We start from the raw sequence: 22,502 nt of genomic DNA, 5'->3' as shown, positions 1-22,502 counted from the left end.
ATTAGCTGTGCTCCTAATTATACATATAGTTCAAATAGTACAGTTAACATTAACCTTAATGTATATAAATGACCTAGAATGACTGAACACCTAATATTGAGGCACTTATCGTACATGCAACATGCATCAAATTAAACTGCACTAATAAACTAACCACATGAGGGTGCTGGAATTGCATGAATGGAAAACAATTTGGGCTTTTAAACAGAATTGCTGCTATTAATATTGTGACATGACGACGACGATATCGTGGCAATTTTAGTATCGCGATATCACGATATTGCCGATGTTGTGACATCCCCAGTATACACAAATACACAGACAATGATCAATGTAAGAGGGGGGCGGGATTTGCTTGGCAGAATAACATTGGATCCAACAGACCAACACAAAAATGAATCTTAATTGGAATTCTTCCACATATTTTATGTGGCATTCTGCTGACAAATATTGACAATGGCAAATGTTATGTGCTTCTTAATGGAACGCAAGCTAACCTGCAAAAAATGTAAAATATCGTCTATGAGTAAGTTATTGTCTACTGTGATTGTCCCTCTCTTGTATATTAACCTATTCTGTTATGATTTGTAAAATGGTCATATGCTGAAATTCCAAATGGACTACAGTTACATGTTATATGTATTAAGTAATCTGCTTTGGGATTTGGGGTTCCAGGTTTAGTTCACACAGAGGCAGCAGCCACCAGATTGCTGTAGTGAGGAGGTGGCTGACACAACAGAGGGACAGAGTGAGGGAGTGGAGGGAGGAGGAGTGGGCAGAGGAGGCGGAGGAGAAGAAGAGGGATGTAGCAGCAAAGCCGGCAAACCCCTCACTGGAGCCGTGTTTTCAGGAGGACAGCATAGCACCTGCACCTCCCCCACTTTCTCTCTGTGGTGTCTCGACTTTAAAAAAGATACAGCAGCTCCTGTGTCATTGCTGAAAGCTACTCGGAAGCTTCTCTGTTGCAGACTTCTTGGATTCCAATGGTCATGGTCAAAGAAAAAGGTATTGTGTTATCGGTGGCCCCGGAATGTGGATTAGTGTGCCGATGTGAACCGATGTCTTTTACGTTATATTTGACTGGCTCGCATCTGTGTCTGATCGGACTATTTTACGGGTAGATGTATGATTCTGACTGAGGGATATTGACATGGTTTATGGGCGTGTGTGCTGGTTATAACTTTGAAGAAACATGTGGGGTGCAAACATGCTCTCGGTATAGACTTGAACATGCAATGCCTCACCCAGTACTAACACATGATGCTCAGGCTGGAGTATGCTTAGTTTGGCAGTGTCGGGCTTTATGTCAATATATGTTGGGAAGATAGCATCTGGCATGACACCATATGGTGAAAAATAGGCATCAAAGTGTTTGATTCACAGAGATATCGCTTCACATTGAATGCAGCTAAAACTATAAAATGTAAAAAGTGGAACAGTTATATAGGGAAGCACACTGCGCAGAGCTCTCTCTCCTTGCCTCTCCCTCCAATGCTCTGTCTGCAGCCGTTGCCATGGTGACCACCCAAAAGGTACACTCCATTGTTGTCAGCTGTGGCCTCATTCATAGTGGCCTGTTAAAAGAAAAAGGTGGTTGTTCCCGCCCACAAGCAAGGTCACCGTGATGTTTTAGATACATGGGGGTCAAAGAGCATATTTCAGTAATATTAATATATATAATAATATAATATAATACAGCTCTATGTACTGGGATCTGTGGTTTGGTGTTATTGTTTGTTAGAACTCTGCTAACAATACTGATTCAGTTGTTTTTTAAAACTCACTGTAGTCAGAATAAATTGATCAGTAGTTCCGTGGCACAAAAAAGTCGGTCGTAGGTATTTGTTTAAATTATTAAAAATATGACAAGAGCAAATTTACACTGTAAATCGATTAGTATCAACATAAATTATCTAATGTAATCCAAAGATCAATGTCACCTTTAAAAACAAGATTACCAGGAGTTATCATACATATGTGTTTGTTTTCTTTAATAATCTTAAGTAATTTCCCACTGTCCTATGTTTAAGTAAAACACATTTTCCAAATTGAGCTTGTAGCTTGTGCAGACGGCTTTGTTTTCTGTGTGGGTGTAATGTGATATTTCTGGGGGGTTTTGTCAGAAAAAAAATATTTCCTTAAACTAAAAAAAAGTGATTACTCATTTCTTGACCCGTGCATGTGTAGGTTTGTTTATTTATCTGAAAGCTGAGGCTGCGTCCAACCCTGAACTTGTTCGGCCTTGCCACCAAGACCCGTGCTGGCTGAGCAACCAAAAGTTGTGGCAGCCACATGTTCATTCACCACAAATGCATCTGTAAGTTTTCCACGGACTTGAACTGCTGCTTCAATTTGGATTCTTAGGATCTGTCAAAAGAAGGATTCTTGCCTGGTTTCGTCATCCACATTCAGAGGCCTTTTTCTTTACGGATCCTCAGTGTTTTTTTTTTTTTTTAATTTATTTTTGAGCATGCATAAAGAAAGTGACCTAAGATTTCAACAAGCTCATCATGCAGCTCTTTTGAGGCCAGGTGGGCTGTGACTAAAGCTGATGCATAGCTGACTAAATGAATTGCACTGTATGCTGTGAATGATGAATCACAATGTAGAGATTGCAGCGTGAGCATTTTCTGACTGTGTGCAGGTGGTTGTCCTGTTTTCAGTGCAAAGCAAAGCCTCTAAATAGTTAGTAATTCATCAATGCCATGGTGACACCATGCGATCCTCATTTGTGCACATTTGTAATACTATCTGCTTCGTTTCTACTACATTTATTACATGCAATGATCATACTGTCTTACGCATTAATTATTGCCATCTATTATACAAAATCACTACCATGAAGAGACAGAATTTCCCAGAATTCCCTCGACTGATGAGCTAAGTATTTCCTGACAATTTGATCTAATGTAGTGAAACGTAACTGACACTTATTCCAGAACACGGTGACTAATCTTTTAATATTGCCAGTGTCTGCGTTCTGATAGCAGAGCTAACCCCTTTCTCCAACGTGGTGTTGTCCTATTGGCACAATATTTGTGCAACTGGCACACTGGACCAGAATGTACAGATGAGATTTGTTGTCAGCCAGGAAGTGAAAGTCATTGACCTTGTCAATTGGCATTGACAAGTCAAAAAAGACACAAAAATATCTTGGATCGTGCTCATCAACAAACATCCTGTCATTTTGATTCCAAAGGTGAATAGCTTTTATCATTTTCACATATACACGTGCAGTGGTTCTGTGGTTCTTGAACAGCTATTGTGTCATGACACAGATTGGACCAATGAACTGGAAGCCCGGCTAAGTGTTTTTCAGCAAATTGTATGGTACTTGCTAAACAACAAATGCTTTGCATTGTGATAAATCATTATTCCAAACCAAGGTCCCTGAGGACTAGTTTGGGGGGTCTGGTGGAGTCTGATAGGGTCCCCCCCCCCACACACACACACATTGTACGCATGTGTTTGAAGTGCTTTGTCTGGGGTGCTGGTAGCGGGGCAGAGAGGTGGGCTGGCAGCCATACATATTCATTGGCGCTGAGGGTTAAGAGCTTCTTGTTATGGCTCATTGATAAAGAGCTCTGCACACCCTCCCCCATAGACACACACACACCCACACACCCCCACGCACACACACACACACATGTACATCTGACCATGTGTTGGGATTTAATGGTGTCTCTATAGGCCCCCACAGAACTGTAAATACAGTATGAGGCAAGTATTGGAGGTAACCACAACAGTGACAATAATATAAACAGATACTGTACGTATATATATATGTATGCATGTGTATATGTGTATATATTTATGTTTATGTATGTATGTGTATATGTGTATATATTTATGTTTATATATATGTATGTATATATATATATATATATGTGTGTATATATATGTATGTGTATGTATATATATATATATATATATATATATATATATATATATATATATATATATATATATATATATATATATATGTATGTGTATGTATATATATGTATATATATATGTATGTGTATATATACGTATGTGTATATATACAGTATGCACATATATCGATATTTATGTATGTATGTGTACATATATGTATATCTTGCTTTTTTTTTTCAATGTTACCATAAAAAGCCAGGATCATACCATTATGAATCCACCCACAATTGTCACACAGTAACCTTGAGGTCATGGTAATCTTGCATCCTTTGTCTGCCACACCCTCTGACCTATGGATGGATAAGATAAATACTAATACATACAATAAATACAAGTGTATCATTGTAGTCATACATTTCATGTAGTTCATTTGTGTGTTTTATTTTGTATCATATGGTTGTAAACCAAATATTTATAACAGGACCGTGTAAACTGAGTAATGTAAGGAATGTCCGCATACCAAACTCCCATGTAGTGACTGCGCTAACGCCACTACTAACCCTGCTTGGAATCTTCACTTTCTTTTTTAAAATAACCTTCAACAATTTTGAAAGGCATCTCAATCACAGATTGATGGACACAATACAGATCCACATGATTACGGAGGTATCACATTAGTGGTAATCTTTACTGGTCTATAAAAGCAGTAAACACTACAAGCTGTTGGTTCAGGAGTCACGCAATAGTAATCTATCCCAGTGACACAAAACTCAAACTATGAATTCAGATTTCTTAAATCTGAATGAACCTAGACGTGAAAAAACCCGTAATTGTATTTCCCCTGTTGAGAACCCCCATGTCAACTAAGCTTGAAGATTCGACTTATGGTTGGAATTTTCTTGCAATTTTTGGAATGAATATTCTTAAGACATCAAATGGCTTGTTCAAAGGTTATCTTTTTGTTGTGAAGATACTCAAAGGAGAAGAAATTCCTTCCCTCTAACCAAATACCACATCTCATGTTTGTTTAACTTCCTGCTGATGCTCAGTGCAGGTTGGAGATCTTTCTCTTCCCCTTTGCTGAGAGGAAATCCAATATTCCCAGCTCAGGTGATCCAAAGCCAAGTTATTTAGCTTATGTGTACACTTGTCAGTAGGAGCTTGGCCGTTTGACTCTTTGGAATTTTTATCCTCTGGAATGTTGCAAGAGTTAATGTACCAAAAGAGATCTGAAAACGTCATCACCCGTAATACTGGTCTGGCTATTCCACAGTTCTATGATGACCTAGCAGCTATGATTAATGTGATTTTTTTTTTCTATTACTGTTTTGACCCGTTACATAGTTAATATACACTTGGTTGGTTTCCCTGCTTTTCTAGCAACACTTTTTTGCATCTACCACAATGTAACTGACTTGAACTTAAATCGGTTTACAAACACATCAGATATCTTGGTACAGTTCCTTTTCTCTACAAAGGATGTTCTGTTTTCATTGCAGTTTCGTTGTTACTTATCAGAGTATCACAAAAACAATAATACTTTGCATATAATTCACTTTGGGTTCCGGGCCAAGAAACATCCCATTAAAATTTCAAGTGCAGCGGCAATGAATCAGAGAGTTTTTTCACGTTTGCCAGCGCGTCAAATTGCAAGATTGGACATATTTTTTTTAACCTTAATCCATCAATAAATAATGCATACATCAATATTAAGGCATGGCGTTTGCGGGAGGGGTATGCATCTACTGTATTAAAACAGGGGTGTCCGAATTTTTTCCACTGAGGACTGCAAACAAATGAAAGTGAAAGAAAATGAAAGTTGCTGATATTAATGTGTGATGGATATTCTTCCCTTTTTTGTCCACCAAGTATTCCGTTACATTGAGAGGGAGACGGGTCTGGCTGGTTCACAATAAATGTATAAGAGCATCTGAAACCATTTCTTTCTTTGGTGGGGGAAATGTATGTTATGAATCGGCTGTCATTGTCCTTTCTTGGGCCTTATGTGTGTCTACGCCACCTCCTTAGCCATGCATTGTGTTTTTCTTTGACCCATCTCAGACGTCACACTTTCTCCATCACACAAAATGCATTCAGAAAATAAGGTCAAGGGCCAGCTATCCGTGAGTGGATGAGCATCACAGTCGCATCTGGGTCCCTATTGTGTTGGATGCAATCTCTTTGTCTGTTTTCTTACCAACATTCACACACTCCTTTGGGGATGTTGTCTGTCTCTGCTGGCGACACGCTACAGTATATCTTACAGTAGCAAAGGCAATGAGCAAATTAATATTTTATCAGCGCTTCCCTCTCTTGTCTGAATTCCCTTTTCCCTGGTGTACTCGATCCCGACCTGCTATTATGATGGTGCGTTCTGGTGAGTTGAAGGTTGTAAATTAAGGCACTATCTCTGTCAATATTGTCATTTAAGGTATGAGCACGTGTTGCGGGAGAATCATCTCTCAGGGGGCTGACGGCTTTTCTTTGCTCTGCTTTTATGAGTGAAAGGCGGAAGAGCTTTAAGGGTAAGGAGAGAACGCCCGTGCCTAATGCCTCTTCACCAGGCTTCAGGATGCTCTGCTGGTTTTTGCTTTCTCAGCACCCTGTATGTGTTCATTGTGTGATTAGGCTTATATCAGTCACATTCTCCCTCTGTGAAGAGGCAGGACAGATCACAAATCCAGCACAGCCAACACTTCCAACCAAGATTAAGGAAAGTTTGCACAAATCTGTTTTTTTTTTCTTAGTTGAGTGAGTTGCTTTGTGCTGAGTTTGCTACATGTAACTTACTTATTTATAGTGTTACATAACATACATGCTTGTGAAGCTGCTATCATTAGAAGACTTAGATTGCAGCAAAGGAGTGTTTTTTTCGTATGAATGTATTTTATTAGCTGCTGCAAATTATGGTGTGGCTAATGGATCTAAACTCATTCATGTCCCAATCTGTTTTTAGGTAAAACACTTTCTGTGTTTTCAATTTTTAATAACCAGTGGTGGAACATGCCTTTCGGAGTTTATTTTGTCACAGTGTCTCCGCCCTGAGTACACTTTGCTGAGGAACCACAGCAATTTAAAGCGGAGCAAGCAGGCTGCATTGGCACGGCAAAACTCCGCGCACGCTTTCCCATCCAAACCTCCGTTTTGAGCTTGGAATCTTGTAGCTTTATAATGTCATTTCTAGACTTTCCCATGTTTTACTGCTGTACTAAGTACTAGTTGTCATAAATCTGTTACTAGTGAATGATGTCATTGTGTTTGCAGTCTGTTTTTGTAGAATAAATGCAAAATACACTTTCTTAAGGCAGGCTAAAAAAATATATATTTGTGGACCGTATTTCCATTTTGGCAGTAGCAGGAATCCACTTCTCTTACACCCAAATTATTTGTTACAATATTGTTACAATCTATCACAGATTTTAACTGACCCTTATTTTTATACTTCATTTACAATCTGGTGAAGGATAAAGAGGCTTAAGCAGTTTTCGCAGTGCTCATTAACCCAGATGGCCTGTGGTTTTGTTTGGAGGTGCAATGTCATTCTCAGCGCTGCTGAGACTTCACCGTCTGGTACAGCCAGAGATGACTCATTGTCCCGCTGAGTGTTATTGCATCAAAACAGAGGTGCCTACCCCTCTTTTGTATCCACCTTCTTTCCATCCATGCCATTTTCTTCACAACAAGGGAGCTTTAATCGTTATTATTTCCCCTTGAGGATGAATCAAACATCAAGCAATGCACATTTGTATGGCTACTTTGCCTGTGCTTTCTTACAGAGCACTGATTCCCAGCAACAAATTCCTGTTCACGCAATGTTTTTCTGTGATACAGCTTGCTTTAAAAGCAGTCATAGGAAGCAGGAGTTAGACTGACTGTCTAATGTTCATAAATGCATAATCTACTTATGTCAGAAAAGTTGATAAACTGCTTGCTCGGCAACAACACAGAAGTTTTTGCATCCTGTGCTGCATGCGGCATTAATGTCTACTTTAGGTACACCCACCCTATTTTTTTTTTTTTTTTTTTTTAAGAAAGTCCTCCCAACCCTATGAGACGCTGGTATAAAACTCAAGGCCCGCGTGCTGGATCAGGACCACCACGTAATTTTATGTGGCCCACAAAGGCTTGCTGCAGTTTTTCCTTGACTTCTGTGGGCAATTATATATTATATAGATCAGACGATTATTAGGGTTCCTACTCAACATATTAATTAAGGAGCAAGAACTGTAACTACATCGTGCTCCAGCCAACTGGCTGGAAACTAATACAGTGAAGCTCAGCTTCTGGTTAACAGACATTACGCCTAGTGGAAAAAAAGAACAGCACAATAAAAACCCAACATTCATCAGCCTCTCTTGGGCTCTTCAGATGGATCCAAAGCAATAACAAAATAGTAACTATTGTTGTTGTTTAGGGGGTATCATAATGCTCTATGTTCAAGCTGTTTGCTGTTGTATCCTTCGATTTCGAAAAAGAAAACTATTGATGTTTCACGTTCCAAAAAAGAAAATATAAAAGCTGTTGAGCTCTAACTTAAAATGATATATGATATCCAGCACAATAAGCAGTTTGACTTGCATTTTTCCCCTTACTGTAACCTGAACCGAACCTTGACCACCCAGGGTACATACCAAACCGTGATTTCTGGCATACCGTTTCACCCACAGCGATTATACATTCTAAGGGAAACCATAACTACAACATGGTCCAAGAAAAGTTTATTAAAGAAATGTTCTGTCTTTTCCTACTGTCTACCTAAAAACTTCACAGTAGAAAATGATGTGAACATTGTGTTCCTTTCAGTCATTCATCCCCTTGCTATCTTCACAGGAAGCCTGTTTTCTTCTTATCAGAGCTGAGTGCCAGGATCTGCACACTGTCAAATATTTGACGCTCTCTCAAAGAACCAAACTGAACACTTCAATAGCTGTTAGGAAAAAAAAACTGACTGACATTATTTTTATAATCTGATTTAGATTTGAAAGTTCCCTAAGAGTCATTCTGCCATGAACCTTTGACCCTGTCTTACCCTTCTTTTGTCATCTTTGTTGATGAAGTACACACTAGATTAGATTGCTGTGTAGACACTGTGTTGGGGGTCTGGGTTGTGCTGACCTGCCAATTGTGCTACTGCAACAGGCTATTGTTGACCAAGATAAATCATTTCAAAATTTTCCACCACTTAATCTGACTAATCACTTGTAAAACTCAATTGAATTAGAAAACTGTAAATCTTTTCAAACTAATTAACTGGCATAATGTGGTTGCACAAGTGTGCACACCTTCTTACAACTGGGATTCTGAATTTTTCAAATTCATGTAAAAAGGAGTCAGCTCACCCGTCACCTTTTAAAACCCCTCTGACAAACCCAGAATAAAGTTCAGCTGTTTAGTAGGCAATTTTGTTTGATTGTTTTCTTGGAGAAGCCTGAAGGTTTTGTGATAACACTGACTGATATTTATTTGGAACTATTCATAATTCCACCTTGACCAAGGCCCTAGTTCCACTATGCTTCACTGTAGGTATGGTATACAGTATTTGGTCATGATCAGTCTTGTTTGCATCAAGCACTTTTAAAATGATAGCCAACAACTTTAACCTTGGTTTCATCGCACCATAACACATTTGTCCACATGCGTTTCAAGTGTGTTTTTACACAATTTTAACCCCACGGTTGAAATGTTTGCTTTGTGTAATTAAAAAATTCACTTGCATTACACTGGTTATACAGTAGATCAAAATGTATGGTGAAAAAAGTTTTGAAATGTCTTGGTATTTTTTTTTTTCTATCACAGGAATCTGGCATTTGACCAGGGGAATGTAAACTGCATGTATCCACTGTATGTGCTAAGAACAACAACGAGAAAAAGAAGAGCAATGAAACTGCAGACGCTCACACCGAGATGAGTCATCGTCATCATTTCGAAGCCATTAGTAATGCTAATGTGTCTTCCCTTTGCAGTGGCTCATGCGCAGGATACGCACCACCACTCCACAGAGAAGCCCCTGATCCAGTGCTATAAGTGCAGGCAGCCATGCAAGGGCGAGGTGCTGCGGGTGCAAAACAAACACTTTCATCTCAAGTGTTTCACCTGTAAAGGTACAGTAACGCATTGCTGAATATGCAAACAAACACACACACACAACCTCAAGGTGTCACGTAAGTGCACATAAGTATGCAAATTAGACTAAATAACACATGATGACTTTTTCTTGTTCTGTTCTAAATTTTCATAATATACTTTTACAGAAACTCAGTGTTTTCACAAAAACTACCATGCTGCATCAAACCTATGAGAAGTGAAAATGGAAGAAAATATGGTGGTTTCCCTATTAGCAGCTTTAACTTTGTGACGTAGTGTTATTGTGACATAGTATTATTGAGGTAACAGAAACGGTACCCAGTGACAACCGTCAAGTTTAAAACCAAGCCTCATTGCACAAGCCCCTTTTATATTGAAAGTATTTGTTACTGTCACACTGATTTTGCCATGTATCTAAATATGTAAAATAGGACGAATGTGCATGGAAATATCACGCTTCGGCAAGTGCTATCCGAAAGGCAAAAGCGAATAAGTTATGTCTCTACTGTTATACCTCTGATGTGTCAGTTTACCAGAAATGCAATGTGACAGTAGCTATTTATATCTAGGCTGAATTATGGGGTATATTGCCACCTTTTTTTTCTATTAGGTCTATTTTCCTATTCTAAATTCTAAAAAAGTTTAGTTGAGCCATTTATACTGAATAAAGGAAAAACGGCGTTGGAGTTGTGTGAAAATTGGCAGCATAAAGTGCAATATTTTTGAATGCATTGGTAATTTGACCCTTTCCCAGTAGTAGGACTCCTGCTTGTTTTCACTGCATGCATCCTACACCAATGTGATTTGTACAATATGATTGTCCTTGTTGTGCCTCTACTGAAAAACAATTACAGAATGTAATGATGATATGTTTGATTGTGTCGTTTAAGATGGATGCAGAAGCATTTGAAAAAAAAAGTTTTATTACTGTACTGCATGATCCGACTGTGTTGTAGAGGGTGTCATCCGAATTGTAACCTCACCGTGACTTAAATAGACGTGGCTCATCTTCACTCCAGCCTGACTTCAGTGTTTAACCCTATTAGTGATGAATTTCTGGCATGATTGCTACTTTGTGTGCCCTCGGCTGGCCGAACTGTCTCCTTCTTAAAGGCTCAACTTGTCGTAGTGAAACCTTTGGTGGTTAATCTGTGACTGGTGCACTGTTACAGCTATCAACAAGTACCTAGAATAACGAACTCAAAATAAGCAAATGCTGAGATTAGTACCTATTTCTGTCCCGAGCAAGTGGATGTACATGCCATAGTGGGGATGTACAGAATGTGTTAGCACTCAACCGTAAGAGCTTGTGAATGGAGAAGTAAGTCCACGTCACGAGGTTTGTTTCTTCAGTTGTATTGCTTGTTGACTATAACTCATCTTAAAATTATTTCGGCGTTTCTACTTCCTGCTTATTTGCAGACAGACTGACACACATCCTTCAGCAACTATTAGCATGCATATAGGTGAATACAATAATAATTCCCCAGTATTACGTGAAATTTGGTGATGACCCTTTTAACTTTCTAAAACTGTTTATGCAATGATGTCATATTTCATACAAAACGATGGTCACCGTTAAAAAGGCCACGAAATCTCAATTGCGGGGTTGCTCTCAAATCAGTTAGCTTACATGTTAATCTCGTCATCCCTGGGCCCTAATACAATTAAATCTTAGCCTTTCCCTCACTCGCTCCCATTCATCCGCAGGATTTAGCGTGGCTCATTGCATAACAATGATTAGAGCAAGTTATCGCAAACATCAAAATATTTTGCCCCCTTTCTGTGCCATTTCCAAAAGCCTTTTAATTCACAGGCCGCATGTTATGGCGCTGGAACTGCGAGTCACACGACCATGTCATCATTGTGTGCTTAAAATATTCTATATATGGCTTTTTAAAATATGTATATATTTATTATAATCCCTCAAGGGGAATTCATCTTAGACTCTGCTGTATATTTTGTGTGCACACAACACGGAGAACCAGATAGCACACATGCAGGCATGCAAGGAAAGATTCACAGTGAATTTTTTGTTCACTTTGTTGACTTGAACCTTTGACAGTGCAACTCCAAAGCTCAAGTGCCCTAAATTCTAAAGAGACCGCAACCACATTAATAAACATTGTTAAATTGATACCTCTCTGTGTCAATAGTGTCAATAAAATGAGCATGATTATATTTGTGTACATAGTAATGATATTCAATACTTCTATTTGTTAGATGTTATATTTTGTAGGTGTGTCTACGATGTGGTGATTGGACCCACTTTGTACCAGAGAGAAACATGTGTAATGTGTATGTATCAGTATATCTATACATACAGCAAGTAGTTTCAGTAGAGTCGATGGATTTATGTCCTTTATATTCGTCTTTATCAAACGTCATCTGTCAATTCTTGAAGAAATAAAAAAAAACAGGTTTCTTCCAATAAGGTAATCGGTGTGATAACCCAGCATTCTTTTTGCTATTAATCCAACTATTCTCATGTTTGTTCACTAACAAGGTATTTGTTCTGCAGTCCTGTTTGTCTAAATGACAAGGTCATAATTGAATAGACGGAACTAACTACGGTGTGGAATATTCAAAGCCAAGTTATCTTCTGCGGCAGATCAACGGGGTTTCCTGAGCTGGACAATTGTACAATTGTTGCATTGGGCACTCACTGCCATTAACATTCAAGTTAGTTGGTATCCTGTCTTTGGAAAATGAGTAGCGTCATATGTCAGCGTATTTTTCTCAAACACCCAGTGATCCTTTAACACTAGTAAGTCGTGACAACCGAGCACTCTGGCTGGGCATTTTGTTGCCTTGTGGACTAAGCAGTAAACGACCCATGCCACTGTGTGTGCTCTGTTCAGCGTGCGGATGTGACCTGGCCCAGGGCGGCTTCTTCATGAAGAATGGAGATTATCTGTGCACAGTGGACTACCAACGCATGCACGGTACTCGCTGCAATGGATGTGGGGACTTTGTGGAGGGAGAAGTGGTCACTGCACTGGGCAAGACCTATCACCCTGCCTGCTTTGTTTGCACCGTTTGCAAGTAAGATACCAATGCATATTGGATTGTCATAAGCACAATGTCACGTGAATTCATCTGAATGTTAGTCTGATCATATAAATATTTCCTATTAAATAATATTAGAATGTGGCAGAATGTACAATTTGTGTCATTATACTCATTGTCTGTTCTCATTAAACTTAAAGCATAGGGTCTCGACTCACTTTATCAATGATGTCATCCGCCTTCCAGACGGCCGTTCCCTGCCGGAGACAGGGTGACCTTCAACGGGAAGGACTGTCTGTGTCAGTACTGTATTGAGCCCATGTCTCCGGGACCAAAAGACATCCTGGGCGCCAGCAGTAAGTCGTTGTTCAAGGTTAATGCATTGCAAGTCATTGTCTTTTACACAGTGGTACTTAAGCTTACTGTCACTCACGGCAGCCAATACATTTAAAGAGTATTATCTTCATATGCGGCATGTGTTTGTATTAAAGATCCAGAGGGGAGAAAAGTCAACTCTCAGCATGATGCAGTGAAGTTAGATATTTGAGCAAACTACAGTGACAATAATAAAGACATTGTTAATACATTGATGGCAAAAAAAACCACACACATAGAAAGACAAAATACATACAGTTCAGATCTTGTAGTGGCATTCCTGTGTGTCTGTGACCGACACCAGCCCTCCAGTGACTAAAACTAATGACTAATCTTTTATTCAAATACTGTAACTGATATTTGTCAAAGGACAAGATAGTAACATATTACCGTAACTCATTGTATAGGCCTCCATCGCCGTAGCCTGACAAATTGAAAATATGAAAATTATAGTGATGTAACAGCCCACCAACACTGGCTCAGCAACCACTGGTGAGTCCAACTGACACTAATAATTGGTCCACAGTGTTTGCTGATGCGTTGCGCCAGGACAATTCTGCATGCCTCATACTGGTGCAAAGAAAGCGCTCTGCTGATCATGCAAAGCTTGGGTAGCCTGCAGCATGCAGGACCCACTGTATCACAAGGAAACCAGAACACAGATTCACCCAGAGCCGAAGTAGTATGCGCAGTCCCAGACCTGTAAGTGGGGCCAGGGCATGACAGGCCCACGTATCTTCTTGGCCAAAGGCCGTAATGACAGTACCCCTGAGCATCAGCGCTAGCAATCTTCAAACACAGCAAGCCACCCCTTCTTTGGGTAAACACCCCAAACCCTTGTGGACACCCAAGGACCAGCCCAAAGGGAGAATGAAGAAATCATGGGCATGAGGCGCACTGGTACTCATTCAATTATGCAGCTGTAGCTAATTTTGCGACCATGGATTATATATTAATGTTCACTGAAGATGTATTACAACATCTTTTCTTATTACAACTCTCTTAACAATAGAGAGTAAACAATGACGGAAGACTTAAAGATGAAGGATTTTGATTTAGAGAGTTTGTTCTCTTCCCAAGAAATGCCTTTCTAAATTAAGCAGGCGTTTTTTTCCTGGCAGGAAAGGGGAATTTGCAACCCTGATCCCTCGCCCTCTAAAATCTATCTTCTTTTTTCTCTTCTCTTTCTCTGTGCTACCATTGCTCTCACCCCCAGCAGTCTCCCTGCTGGCATTTGAAGAGCTTTCTGACAAGGTCATCTATGAATAAGACATGCTTATTCTCTTCACGTCATGGCCACAACCCCGTTAGGCCTTCCGTCCTCACGTCCCCTGTGGTTGCAGCTGGCTCTTCCTCGCTTTCATCCTCTATTCATTAAACAAGAGATGACTGGGGTTTGCTGTTCATTACTCAAACCAACCTCTCCTTCTCTTTCGCGCATCTATCTGCTTCTTCAATATGGATGTCATTTTTAAAGTGATGTTCATGATAGAAAGAGGCAGCTGTTAGAAACTCCTTGCTGGCACCATCTTGAGTCTTTGCGTGCACTCATTATTGCTGTTCAGCGGTTTAAAGGGAAGTCAACGCCAACATTTTTTTTTCAAGTATATGTTCTATGCGGTGGTCGACTGGTTAGCACGTCCGCCTCACAGTTCAGAGGTCGTGGGTTCGATCCCGGCCCCGGCCTCTCTGTGTGGAGTTTGCATGTTCTCCCCGTGCCTGCGTGGGTTTTCTCCGGGTACTCCGGTTTCCTCCCACATTCCAAAAACATGCATGGTAAGTTGAATGGACTCTCTAAATTGCCCCTAGGTGTGATTGTGAGTGCGGATGTTTGTCTTTGTGTGCCCTGCGATTGGCTGGCAACCAATTCGGGGTGTCCCCCGCCTACTGCCCAAAGACAGCTGGGATAGGCTCCAGCACGCCCTTGTGAGGATAAGCGGTATAGATAATGGATGGATGGATGGATGTTCTATGCAAGCCCACTAGTTGAAACAGGGCATTCTGATAAATATTGTGTTTGTGGAAGTAGTGTTAATCCCCTCGTTTTTAGCCCTCTCCGAGGGCGGCCATTTTGTCTTCTGTCGACTGAAAATGACATCACAACTGCTCACAACAACCAATCACGGCTCATATTCAGAAAACAGGTCAGCCGTGATTGGTCGTTGTGAGCAGTTGTGATGTCATTTTCAGTCGACAGAAGACAAAATGGCGGCACCTAGAGAGGACTAAAAATGAGTGCATTTTGCTGCTTAATTTATATTCCACAAACACAAAAGTAATCAGAATGCTGTGTTTAAACTATTGGGCCTGCTGGGAACATATTCTTGAAAAAAATATGTTTGGGTTGACTCCCGCTTTAATTATAATCCATTGAAGTGAGAATTAAATCAGTCCACTCTTGTTTCCAGGCATTTTTTTGTATGTGTATGCAAAGTCGACAATGGCTTTCTCAGCCAATGCATCTTTTCTTTCTTTAGATTGCGCAGGATGCGGTCGAGATATTAAGAATGGACAGGCTCTTCTGGCATTAGACAAACAGTGGCATCTCGGCTGCTTCAAGTGTAAGGCCTGCGGTAAAGTGCTAACCGGAGAGTACATCAGCAAGTAAGTAACTGTAGCCTACATTGGTTTGACTTTGTATTCAAATTTTGCCATTTTTATCATCTTGATGAGTAACAACCACAATAAATGATTTGTGCCTTGCCACATTTTGGCCATTCAATGCTATATTCCGTTGACTGGGAAAAAAAAAAAAAAAAGACAATCAAAGGCTGTGTATATTCTGTTGTTGTTATTTTTTTAATTTTTATGTTTTGTACATTGGTGGTTACACTTTATTGCATTGCTTTGATATCACACTATTTACAGTATGTGTAACTTTGTATACTGTATTTTTGGTAGATGTTTTTATATGCACATCGTAGACAAAAATAGCTTTAATTTGGGTGTTTCAATGCTTTTAACCATTACACGGTGAAATGATTTTACAATACCAATATTCAATGATTATTAAAAATGAGAATTTTGTTTGGTTTGAATTTTTTTTTCTTGTCAAAACAAGGTAAAAATGATACATTTAGGCTCAAATATACGCATACTGCCAACCAAGAAAGCTCATGTTCTGAAATTGACTTAAATTTAGAGCTCCCCACATGGACAAGCCAAATGTCTTCTGGACAAAAGCTTTATGGTCGGACAAGACAAACTCTAATCTACTTGGCGAGAATAAAAAGATTTTTATTAGATAGAGGAATCAAGGCGAAGCTTTTAAAGCAAAAAACACTGGAGCAACTGTCAAGCATGGTTGTGTTATAGTGTCCTTTCAGGCAGAAGGAAAACGACCTCCAAATTAGCCTTAAATCAACAGTCATGGCTGAGATGGTAACGTTATTAAGTGTTCCTTCGGGAAAAGAGTCCTCAACTTACATCAAACCTTTTTTTTTCTTTTTTCTAATGGATAAAGCAGGCGACCTTGACCCTATTGAACATTTAGAAACTCCAGTATGTTTAAAAGCCAGTACATGTCAGGAAACTAAACAGTTTAAACGACTATTTCTTCACAAGAGAGTGGTCAAATATCCAGCCCAAATTATGTCAGAAGCTCAAGCTTCTTGATTGCAACAGAGCATGTGGTTGAGGTGAAATTTGCTAATTGACCTTTAACCCAATATTAATGGAGGTGTATGTACTGTGTATGTTTGAGCCTGTAATGTATTTGTAATTTTAACCCTGTGTGGATGAGAGGACATCCAAAATAGAATGACTTCAATTTAAATAAATAATTTTGTAAAGTCATTGAAGACACATGTTTTATTATCATTACACCATAAAAATGGTGATCCAAATAAATTATTTCATGAATATGGCATTCCTGATGAGAGTAGTTACACCACAACTGTAGCTGACACACTGTTTAAACTGTACAATGGCAAGCTGAACTGAATTCAACTGTTTGGCGGAAACTTGGCTTGATATTTATTTATATTCCTGTATTTTTAGCAACTGTTTGTAAAAAGAATGTTCCTGATGTTCAGCGTTGACTTCCTCCACTTAGGGATGGTGCACCGTACTGTGAGAAGGACTACCAGATTCATTTTGGAGTGCAGTGTGAGGCGTGTCACCAGTTCATTACAGGCAAAGTACTTGAGGTAAGCGACAAAGCCATTAGTATGAATTATTAATCAAAGTACAGGGAAATTTGGGGAATCTGGCTAACCTAAAGTTGTTGTTGCTCTATTTTTATTTCAACATGTGGATTTATATAACATGCTGTTACCATCTAAATTCAGTTTGCCATAAATGTAGTTTGTTAATCTGTGTTGTAATCTCTTCAACACGGAGCCAAACAGTCTCTTGACATGAAAAGTGTTCTGCTAAAAGATTAATTCTGGGTAGATTTTCAGCTTTTTATAACTCTAAATGCTTGCATGCTCCAGCTTGTCTTGCCACCAATTACATAAATATCACATAAAATGCCGAATGTGATGTTTTGCATCTGCAATGAAACTATTACTGAAGCATCCCTGAAACTAGTTGAAGTATGTAAAGTATACTCTCTGCAAATGTAATCAACGCTTCAAGCCACAAGTATCCCCATCAAGCTCGACTGCCTGGCGGACAGTGATCCAATCAGACAGTGAGTCATTTAATGCTATGAAAATGTTACTGCCAGCTAGCCGAGTTTACGGTAATCCGGTATTAAGGCTGGACTGTATAACAATAGGAAAAGATCTCTACATCTCCCTCCTGAGCTGCTGCCAAAGCAACAATGCTGCCAAAGTGATGCCAGGCTGTCTGACAGTTTAATCAGGGACACAAGTGACAAGTTAAACATCTCTTGAACTCTACTGGCTTGATGGATACCCCTCTTCGTAAATTCAATTACGAAACACATGTACTGTATTAGACCAATACCACCACATAAGGTTTATGCCATAGCTGCCCTAAATTAATACAATTTATTAGTATGTTAAAGATGCAATTATTACTCTTGAGTTAAAATATATTTAGTTCATGTAATGTTGTAATGGATTAACTGTGATGTTCGTGCGCTGTTCTGTTGGTTTTCTTTAATGTTAGAGGAGCGTGCGTCTTGTTTTCAGGACAGCTTCCACTCTTCTTCCAAGATAAAATGAGGAATTAAGATTCAGGGTAGGGATAAAAATCTAGGTCTTGTCCAACTCTTGATTAAGTCTTGTTTTTTTTTTTTTTAATACTTCTTTGCCATGACATATTCTCTGTACTATTAAAATAGTGGCCACTCAAGATGAAAAGCTTTGCACATTTAATTGTACTGAAAGGCGTTCCGATTGTCTTTAATTCAACGCGCTACCTCCCAAATATTTCACTGGCAAACTGATTTGCTATCTCAAGTAGTGTAATCATAATTCCTCAATGCACAATAAGTGTCAAGCTCCATTGTCTGTATTAATCATCTGCACTCCTCATTGTACTCTAAGGTATGTGATCTTTTGTCCCTGCAGGCTTGGCGGGAAAACGGTGCAGAAAAAAAAATGCAAATTGTGTCAAATAGAACTGTTGAGCCACTAAATGTGTTTAACTCATTCACTGCCAGACATGTTCAGACCCTCTTTTACCCTAACATTTGAAAAACTGTTGAAAATATATAAATATGTTCCTGGGATTGAATGACTGGACTGTGAAAAGACGAGTAAATTTGTCAATGGCAGTGAATGAGTTAATATGAATGGCGTGCAACAAATGCATTGTCACAACAAGTTCTCACAACAAATTCAGCACTTGTGCGACATTTTTCGGAACAATCTGTTTGACAGCTCACCACACACCGCCATCCTAAAATAAAATAATGCTCATCAAATTTATAAGACCATCCACCATCTTGACGGGCTATTGAATTTTAAGCGAGCTTTCCATATACAACCATTTTGAACGGCAATGAGGAATTTCACACTGAATTCAACTTTTCATAGCCAAATTTGAGCCAGCTCACAATCTTCCTGTTCGATACTGACAGTAAATAACTAACTGCAGTATTTCACATTTTCTGAAGTGGAAATTCTGGCTGCGCTCTTCTCAGTCCTCTCTCTGGAACTGATGAAACGTCCCAAGGTTTAGCAGGCTTTGAGGTTCCAAGCATAGCTGAGTGAAGTGAGATTATTGGGTTTATTTTCTGCCTTACCGCTGCGGATGTCATTGATCTTCCCGTTTCTCTGAAGTCAGGTCTTTTCTTTGTGCCGTGTGTTTTGCAGGCAGGAGATAAGCATTACCACCCCAGCTGTGCGAGATGCAGCAGGTGCAATCAGATGTTCACGGAAGGAGAAGAGATGTACCTGCAAGGTGAGCTCTCGTTAAATTCTTTACGACTCTGTGAAGCTTTACTAGTTTTAAAAGCAAGCATCTTTGGTAAATAACACCGTATATAATCCATAAGCAACAAACGAACATGGATGTCTACATTATTTTAGACAGACTGTTCCATAGTCCGCTAGTCAGGTATCAATTGAGTAGAATTCCTCTCACAGTTGAAGCATGGCTGATTCTGCAGGAATCCTTTCCAGAATTGCATGACACTTAAAGAAACAAGTAGTTGGATTTGGGAAACAATGCTTACATTGTGTTTCTTCAGGATCAACAGTGTGGCATCCTGGCTGCAAGAACACAACTAGAACAGAGGAGAGACACAGGGAGAGGGTAGGAATCTGCATGTTCCATTGTCCTCAACTAAAGCCTGACTGGACGCATTTTATGTTCATGTCCCATGACAACATTCTATGGGAATGGAGAACAATTCTGCATGTGCAACGAGCAATTTCTGTAAGGGCAAACCTTTGCTAGATGAAGAAGCTTCTGAGGGGTTAAAAACGTCACTTTGGGAAATGTTTGACTCGATGTACGCTTACCTGACATGGCAGTCGGTACATCTGCACACTATTTATTTAGATCCATTCCGAGAGCTGTGTCAAAAGAAAAAAGTACTCAAAGTACTCAATTTCTATTGACACTGCGGTAACTACAAACTGCAAACCAGGTTGATAAACACAATCATTTATTGCCACTTTGACGGTGTCATTCAACACTCATTGTCTTTGTAAAGGCAAAATTGTAAACTCACGCATTCGATGTTAGATTGTTCAATTGCACAAGTGTACCTAATGATTTGGCCGTCAAGTGTATGCAGGGGCGCTGTAAGGGGGAGAATGGCCCATGAATGACAGGGACCCTACAGTATTAGTGGAGCCCAAAGTGCTATTTTCTCACGGGGTCCCAAATCACTTGCCGCGCCCCTGAGCATACGTGTGAACTTTGAGTCAGACTGGAGATGAACAACCCCTGTGTGATGTCCTGTGAACCCCTTCTCCCTTCCTCCACAGCTACTGCCTCCATCCCTCTTATTCCTTCAAAAAACAGAAAGGCAGGTACTGTATTCGCTATGGGCTGTGAGGCGCTTCATTGTTTTTCCACCATACACATAGAACAGGGCACTGTTTGCTGCCATCTGCTGGACACAGCTTGCAGTGCCCTTTCCGTGATTCCACACGAAGCCATTCAGAATAATGACTAATTTGTCTACTATAAAAGCCCCATTTACCCATTAGGTTAAAAGCTCATTTAATTATAATACATTCAAGATGGCTGCTGTCATCCAAACAGTTCATTTCTCATAAACAGCCAAGGCAACTCAACGGCACACTCATTCACTTTGCATATTTGCAAATGAATGACCTCATCGTGAGATGACATGTTGAAAAGATTTGAAATTGCTTTGCATAATTTCTGAAACATAAATACAGGGGTTGCAAATCTCTACCATCACTCATGCTCATAAAGGCTAAATGATGTTGTGTTGGAGGGTTTCGGGTGATATGCAGCCGACGAGTGCGAAGCTAAATGTTGCGTTCGTATGCTTTTCCCTCCCGCAGCCGACGAGGTCGTCATCTGAGAGTATTTGTTCCAGACCTGGTTCAAGCATACCTGGCTCACCGGGTCACACAATCTATGTAAGATATATCACTGTATGTCTCTCAACGAGCGTGTCTATTCTTCCCTCTCTCTGAATGACAAATGAGCTTTCCCGACCCCATATACGTACAAGTAATTGTTTGTTACATTTGCGCCTTACTCAAGAAGAGAATGGATTTACATATCTCCTTCCGTATGTCTTTACTCATGTCAGTGTGTGCATGTTTGTCTTTATTTGTCTCCTTAGGCAAAAGTAGACAATGAGATTCTTGATTACAGAGACCTAGCTGCCATTCCAAAAGTCAAAGCCATTTATGACATTGAGCGCCCTGACCTTATTACCTATGAACCTATGTACACCACCTCCCTGGAGGAGAGAGAGGAGAGACGAGAAAGTGTAGGAGAGGTAAAGCAGACTGCATGCTCCTCCCATTGCATGCGCGCCATCCTTGCGGTCATGTTGAACAGCAAGAATGCAATTCCTAAACTGATCCTCTGTTCAGTTGTGAAATGTCAAATACTGGTTAACATTGTAAAAGAGTCTTGGTGGGGTTTTTTTTTGTCAAGATTACTGGCACACCTTCTATACGGTATCTGCTAATGAACTTCACTGTCCCTCACAGCTCTTTAATGCCAGGAGGGAGCGCTCGCCCTTGCCTGATGAAAAGGTGAGTTACATCAGCTGCTGATCCATCCATCCATTTTCTATCCTGCTTATCCTGTTCAGGTTCGAAGGGAAGCTGGGGAGATAGGAAGAGAAGTGTACATGTACAACCTGGATCCTGCCACACAAAAAGATAAAAAGCATTCACACAATCGCTCACATGTGCGACGACCGTGGGAGGAATTTGCCTAAAGAGTACAGTTTACTGTTGTTTTATTCATGTCCAATGCCCTTGCGGGTCTGGAAAGACGTTTACAGATCAAATTGAGTATTATTATTACTACCCAAACTTGAACTGGCACAGCAGCCCACGCACTTCTTGCTGAGGCACACTGCCCTGTTGCGCTCCACTTAGTCTGATAAACAACACAAAATCAGAAAGAAAATTCTTTCTTTTTAAATGTACATAACTGAATGATGCTTTTATTAAATCCATCTTATGATGCTATCATATGATGCCTGGGTATTTTTTCTTCTTCTAATGAACAGAGACGAAGCAGGAGAAAGATTTGATCATAACGATTCATAACTAAAATGTTGACATGGTAGCACT

The 22,502-nt window shown here is 39.8% G+C and overlaps 1 protein-coding gene across 18 annotated transcripts in view; it reads left to right on the top strand.

The window, feature by feature from the left end:
* LOC147139666 (actin-binding LIM protein 1-like) overlaps positions 1 to 22,502 on the top strand; it is a 46,549-nt gene that overhangs the window by 10,395 nt on the left and 13,652 nt on the right. For 10 of the 18 annotated variants that reach the window (XR_015088659.1, XR_015088669.1, XR_015088666.1 and 7 more), the window contains exons 2-12: positions 9,840 to 9,977; positions 12,822 to 13,005; positions 13,216 to 13,325; positions 15,822 to 15,948; positions 17,399 to 17,492; positions 19,575 to 19,662; positions 19,952 to 20,016; positions 20,697 to 20,741; positions 21,246 to 21,323; positions 21,533 to 21,691; positions 21,909 to 21,953. Coding sequence is in view for 1 of the 18 variants with exons in the window: in XM_086045280.1 (XP_085901406.1) it covers positions 9,840 to 9,977; positions 12,822 to 13,005; positions 13,216 to 13,325; positions 15,822 to 15,948; positions 17,399 to 17,492; positions 19,575 to 19,662; positions 19,952 to 20,016; positions 20,697 to 20,741; positions 21,246 to 21,323; positions 21,533 to 21,691; positions 21,909 to 21,953 (1,133 nt within the window). In the remaining 17 variants the exon portion in view is untranslated. Of the gene's footprint in view, positions 1 to 804; positions 1,006 to 9,839; positions 9,978 to 12,821; positions 13,006 to 13,215; positions 13,326 to 15,821; positions 15,949 to 17,398; positions 17,493 to 19,574; positions 19,663 to 19,951; positions 20,017 to 20,696; positions 20,742 to 21,245; positions 21,324 to 21,532; positions 21,692 to 21,908; positions 21,954 to 22,502 lie in introns of those variants that run through there. The other 8 variants (XR_015088673.1, XR_015088672.1, XR_015088665.1 and 5 more) reach the window with 5 other exon arrangements.

Source organism: Filicampus tigris, chromosome 11 (genome assembly GCF_054856515.1).
Source record: "Filicampus tigris isolate MCC_2025a chromosome 11, RoL_Ftig_1.0, whole genome shotgun sequence".
Lineage (NCBI taxonomy): Eukaryota > Metazoa > Chordata > Actinopteri > Syngnathiformes > Syngnathidae > Filicampus > Filicampus tigris.
Note: the sequence above shows the minus strand (reverse complement) of the source record. Positions and strands in the feature narration are given on the sequence as shown.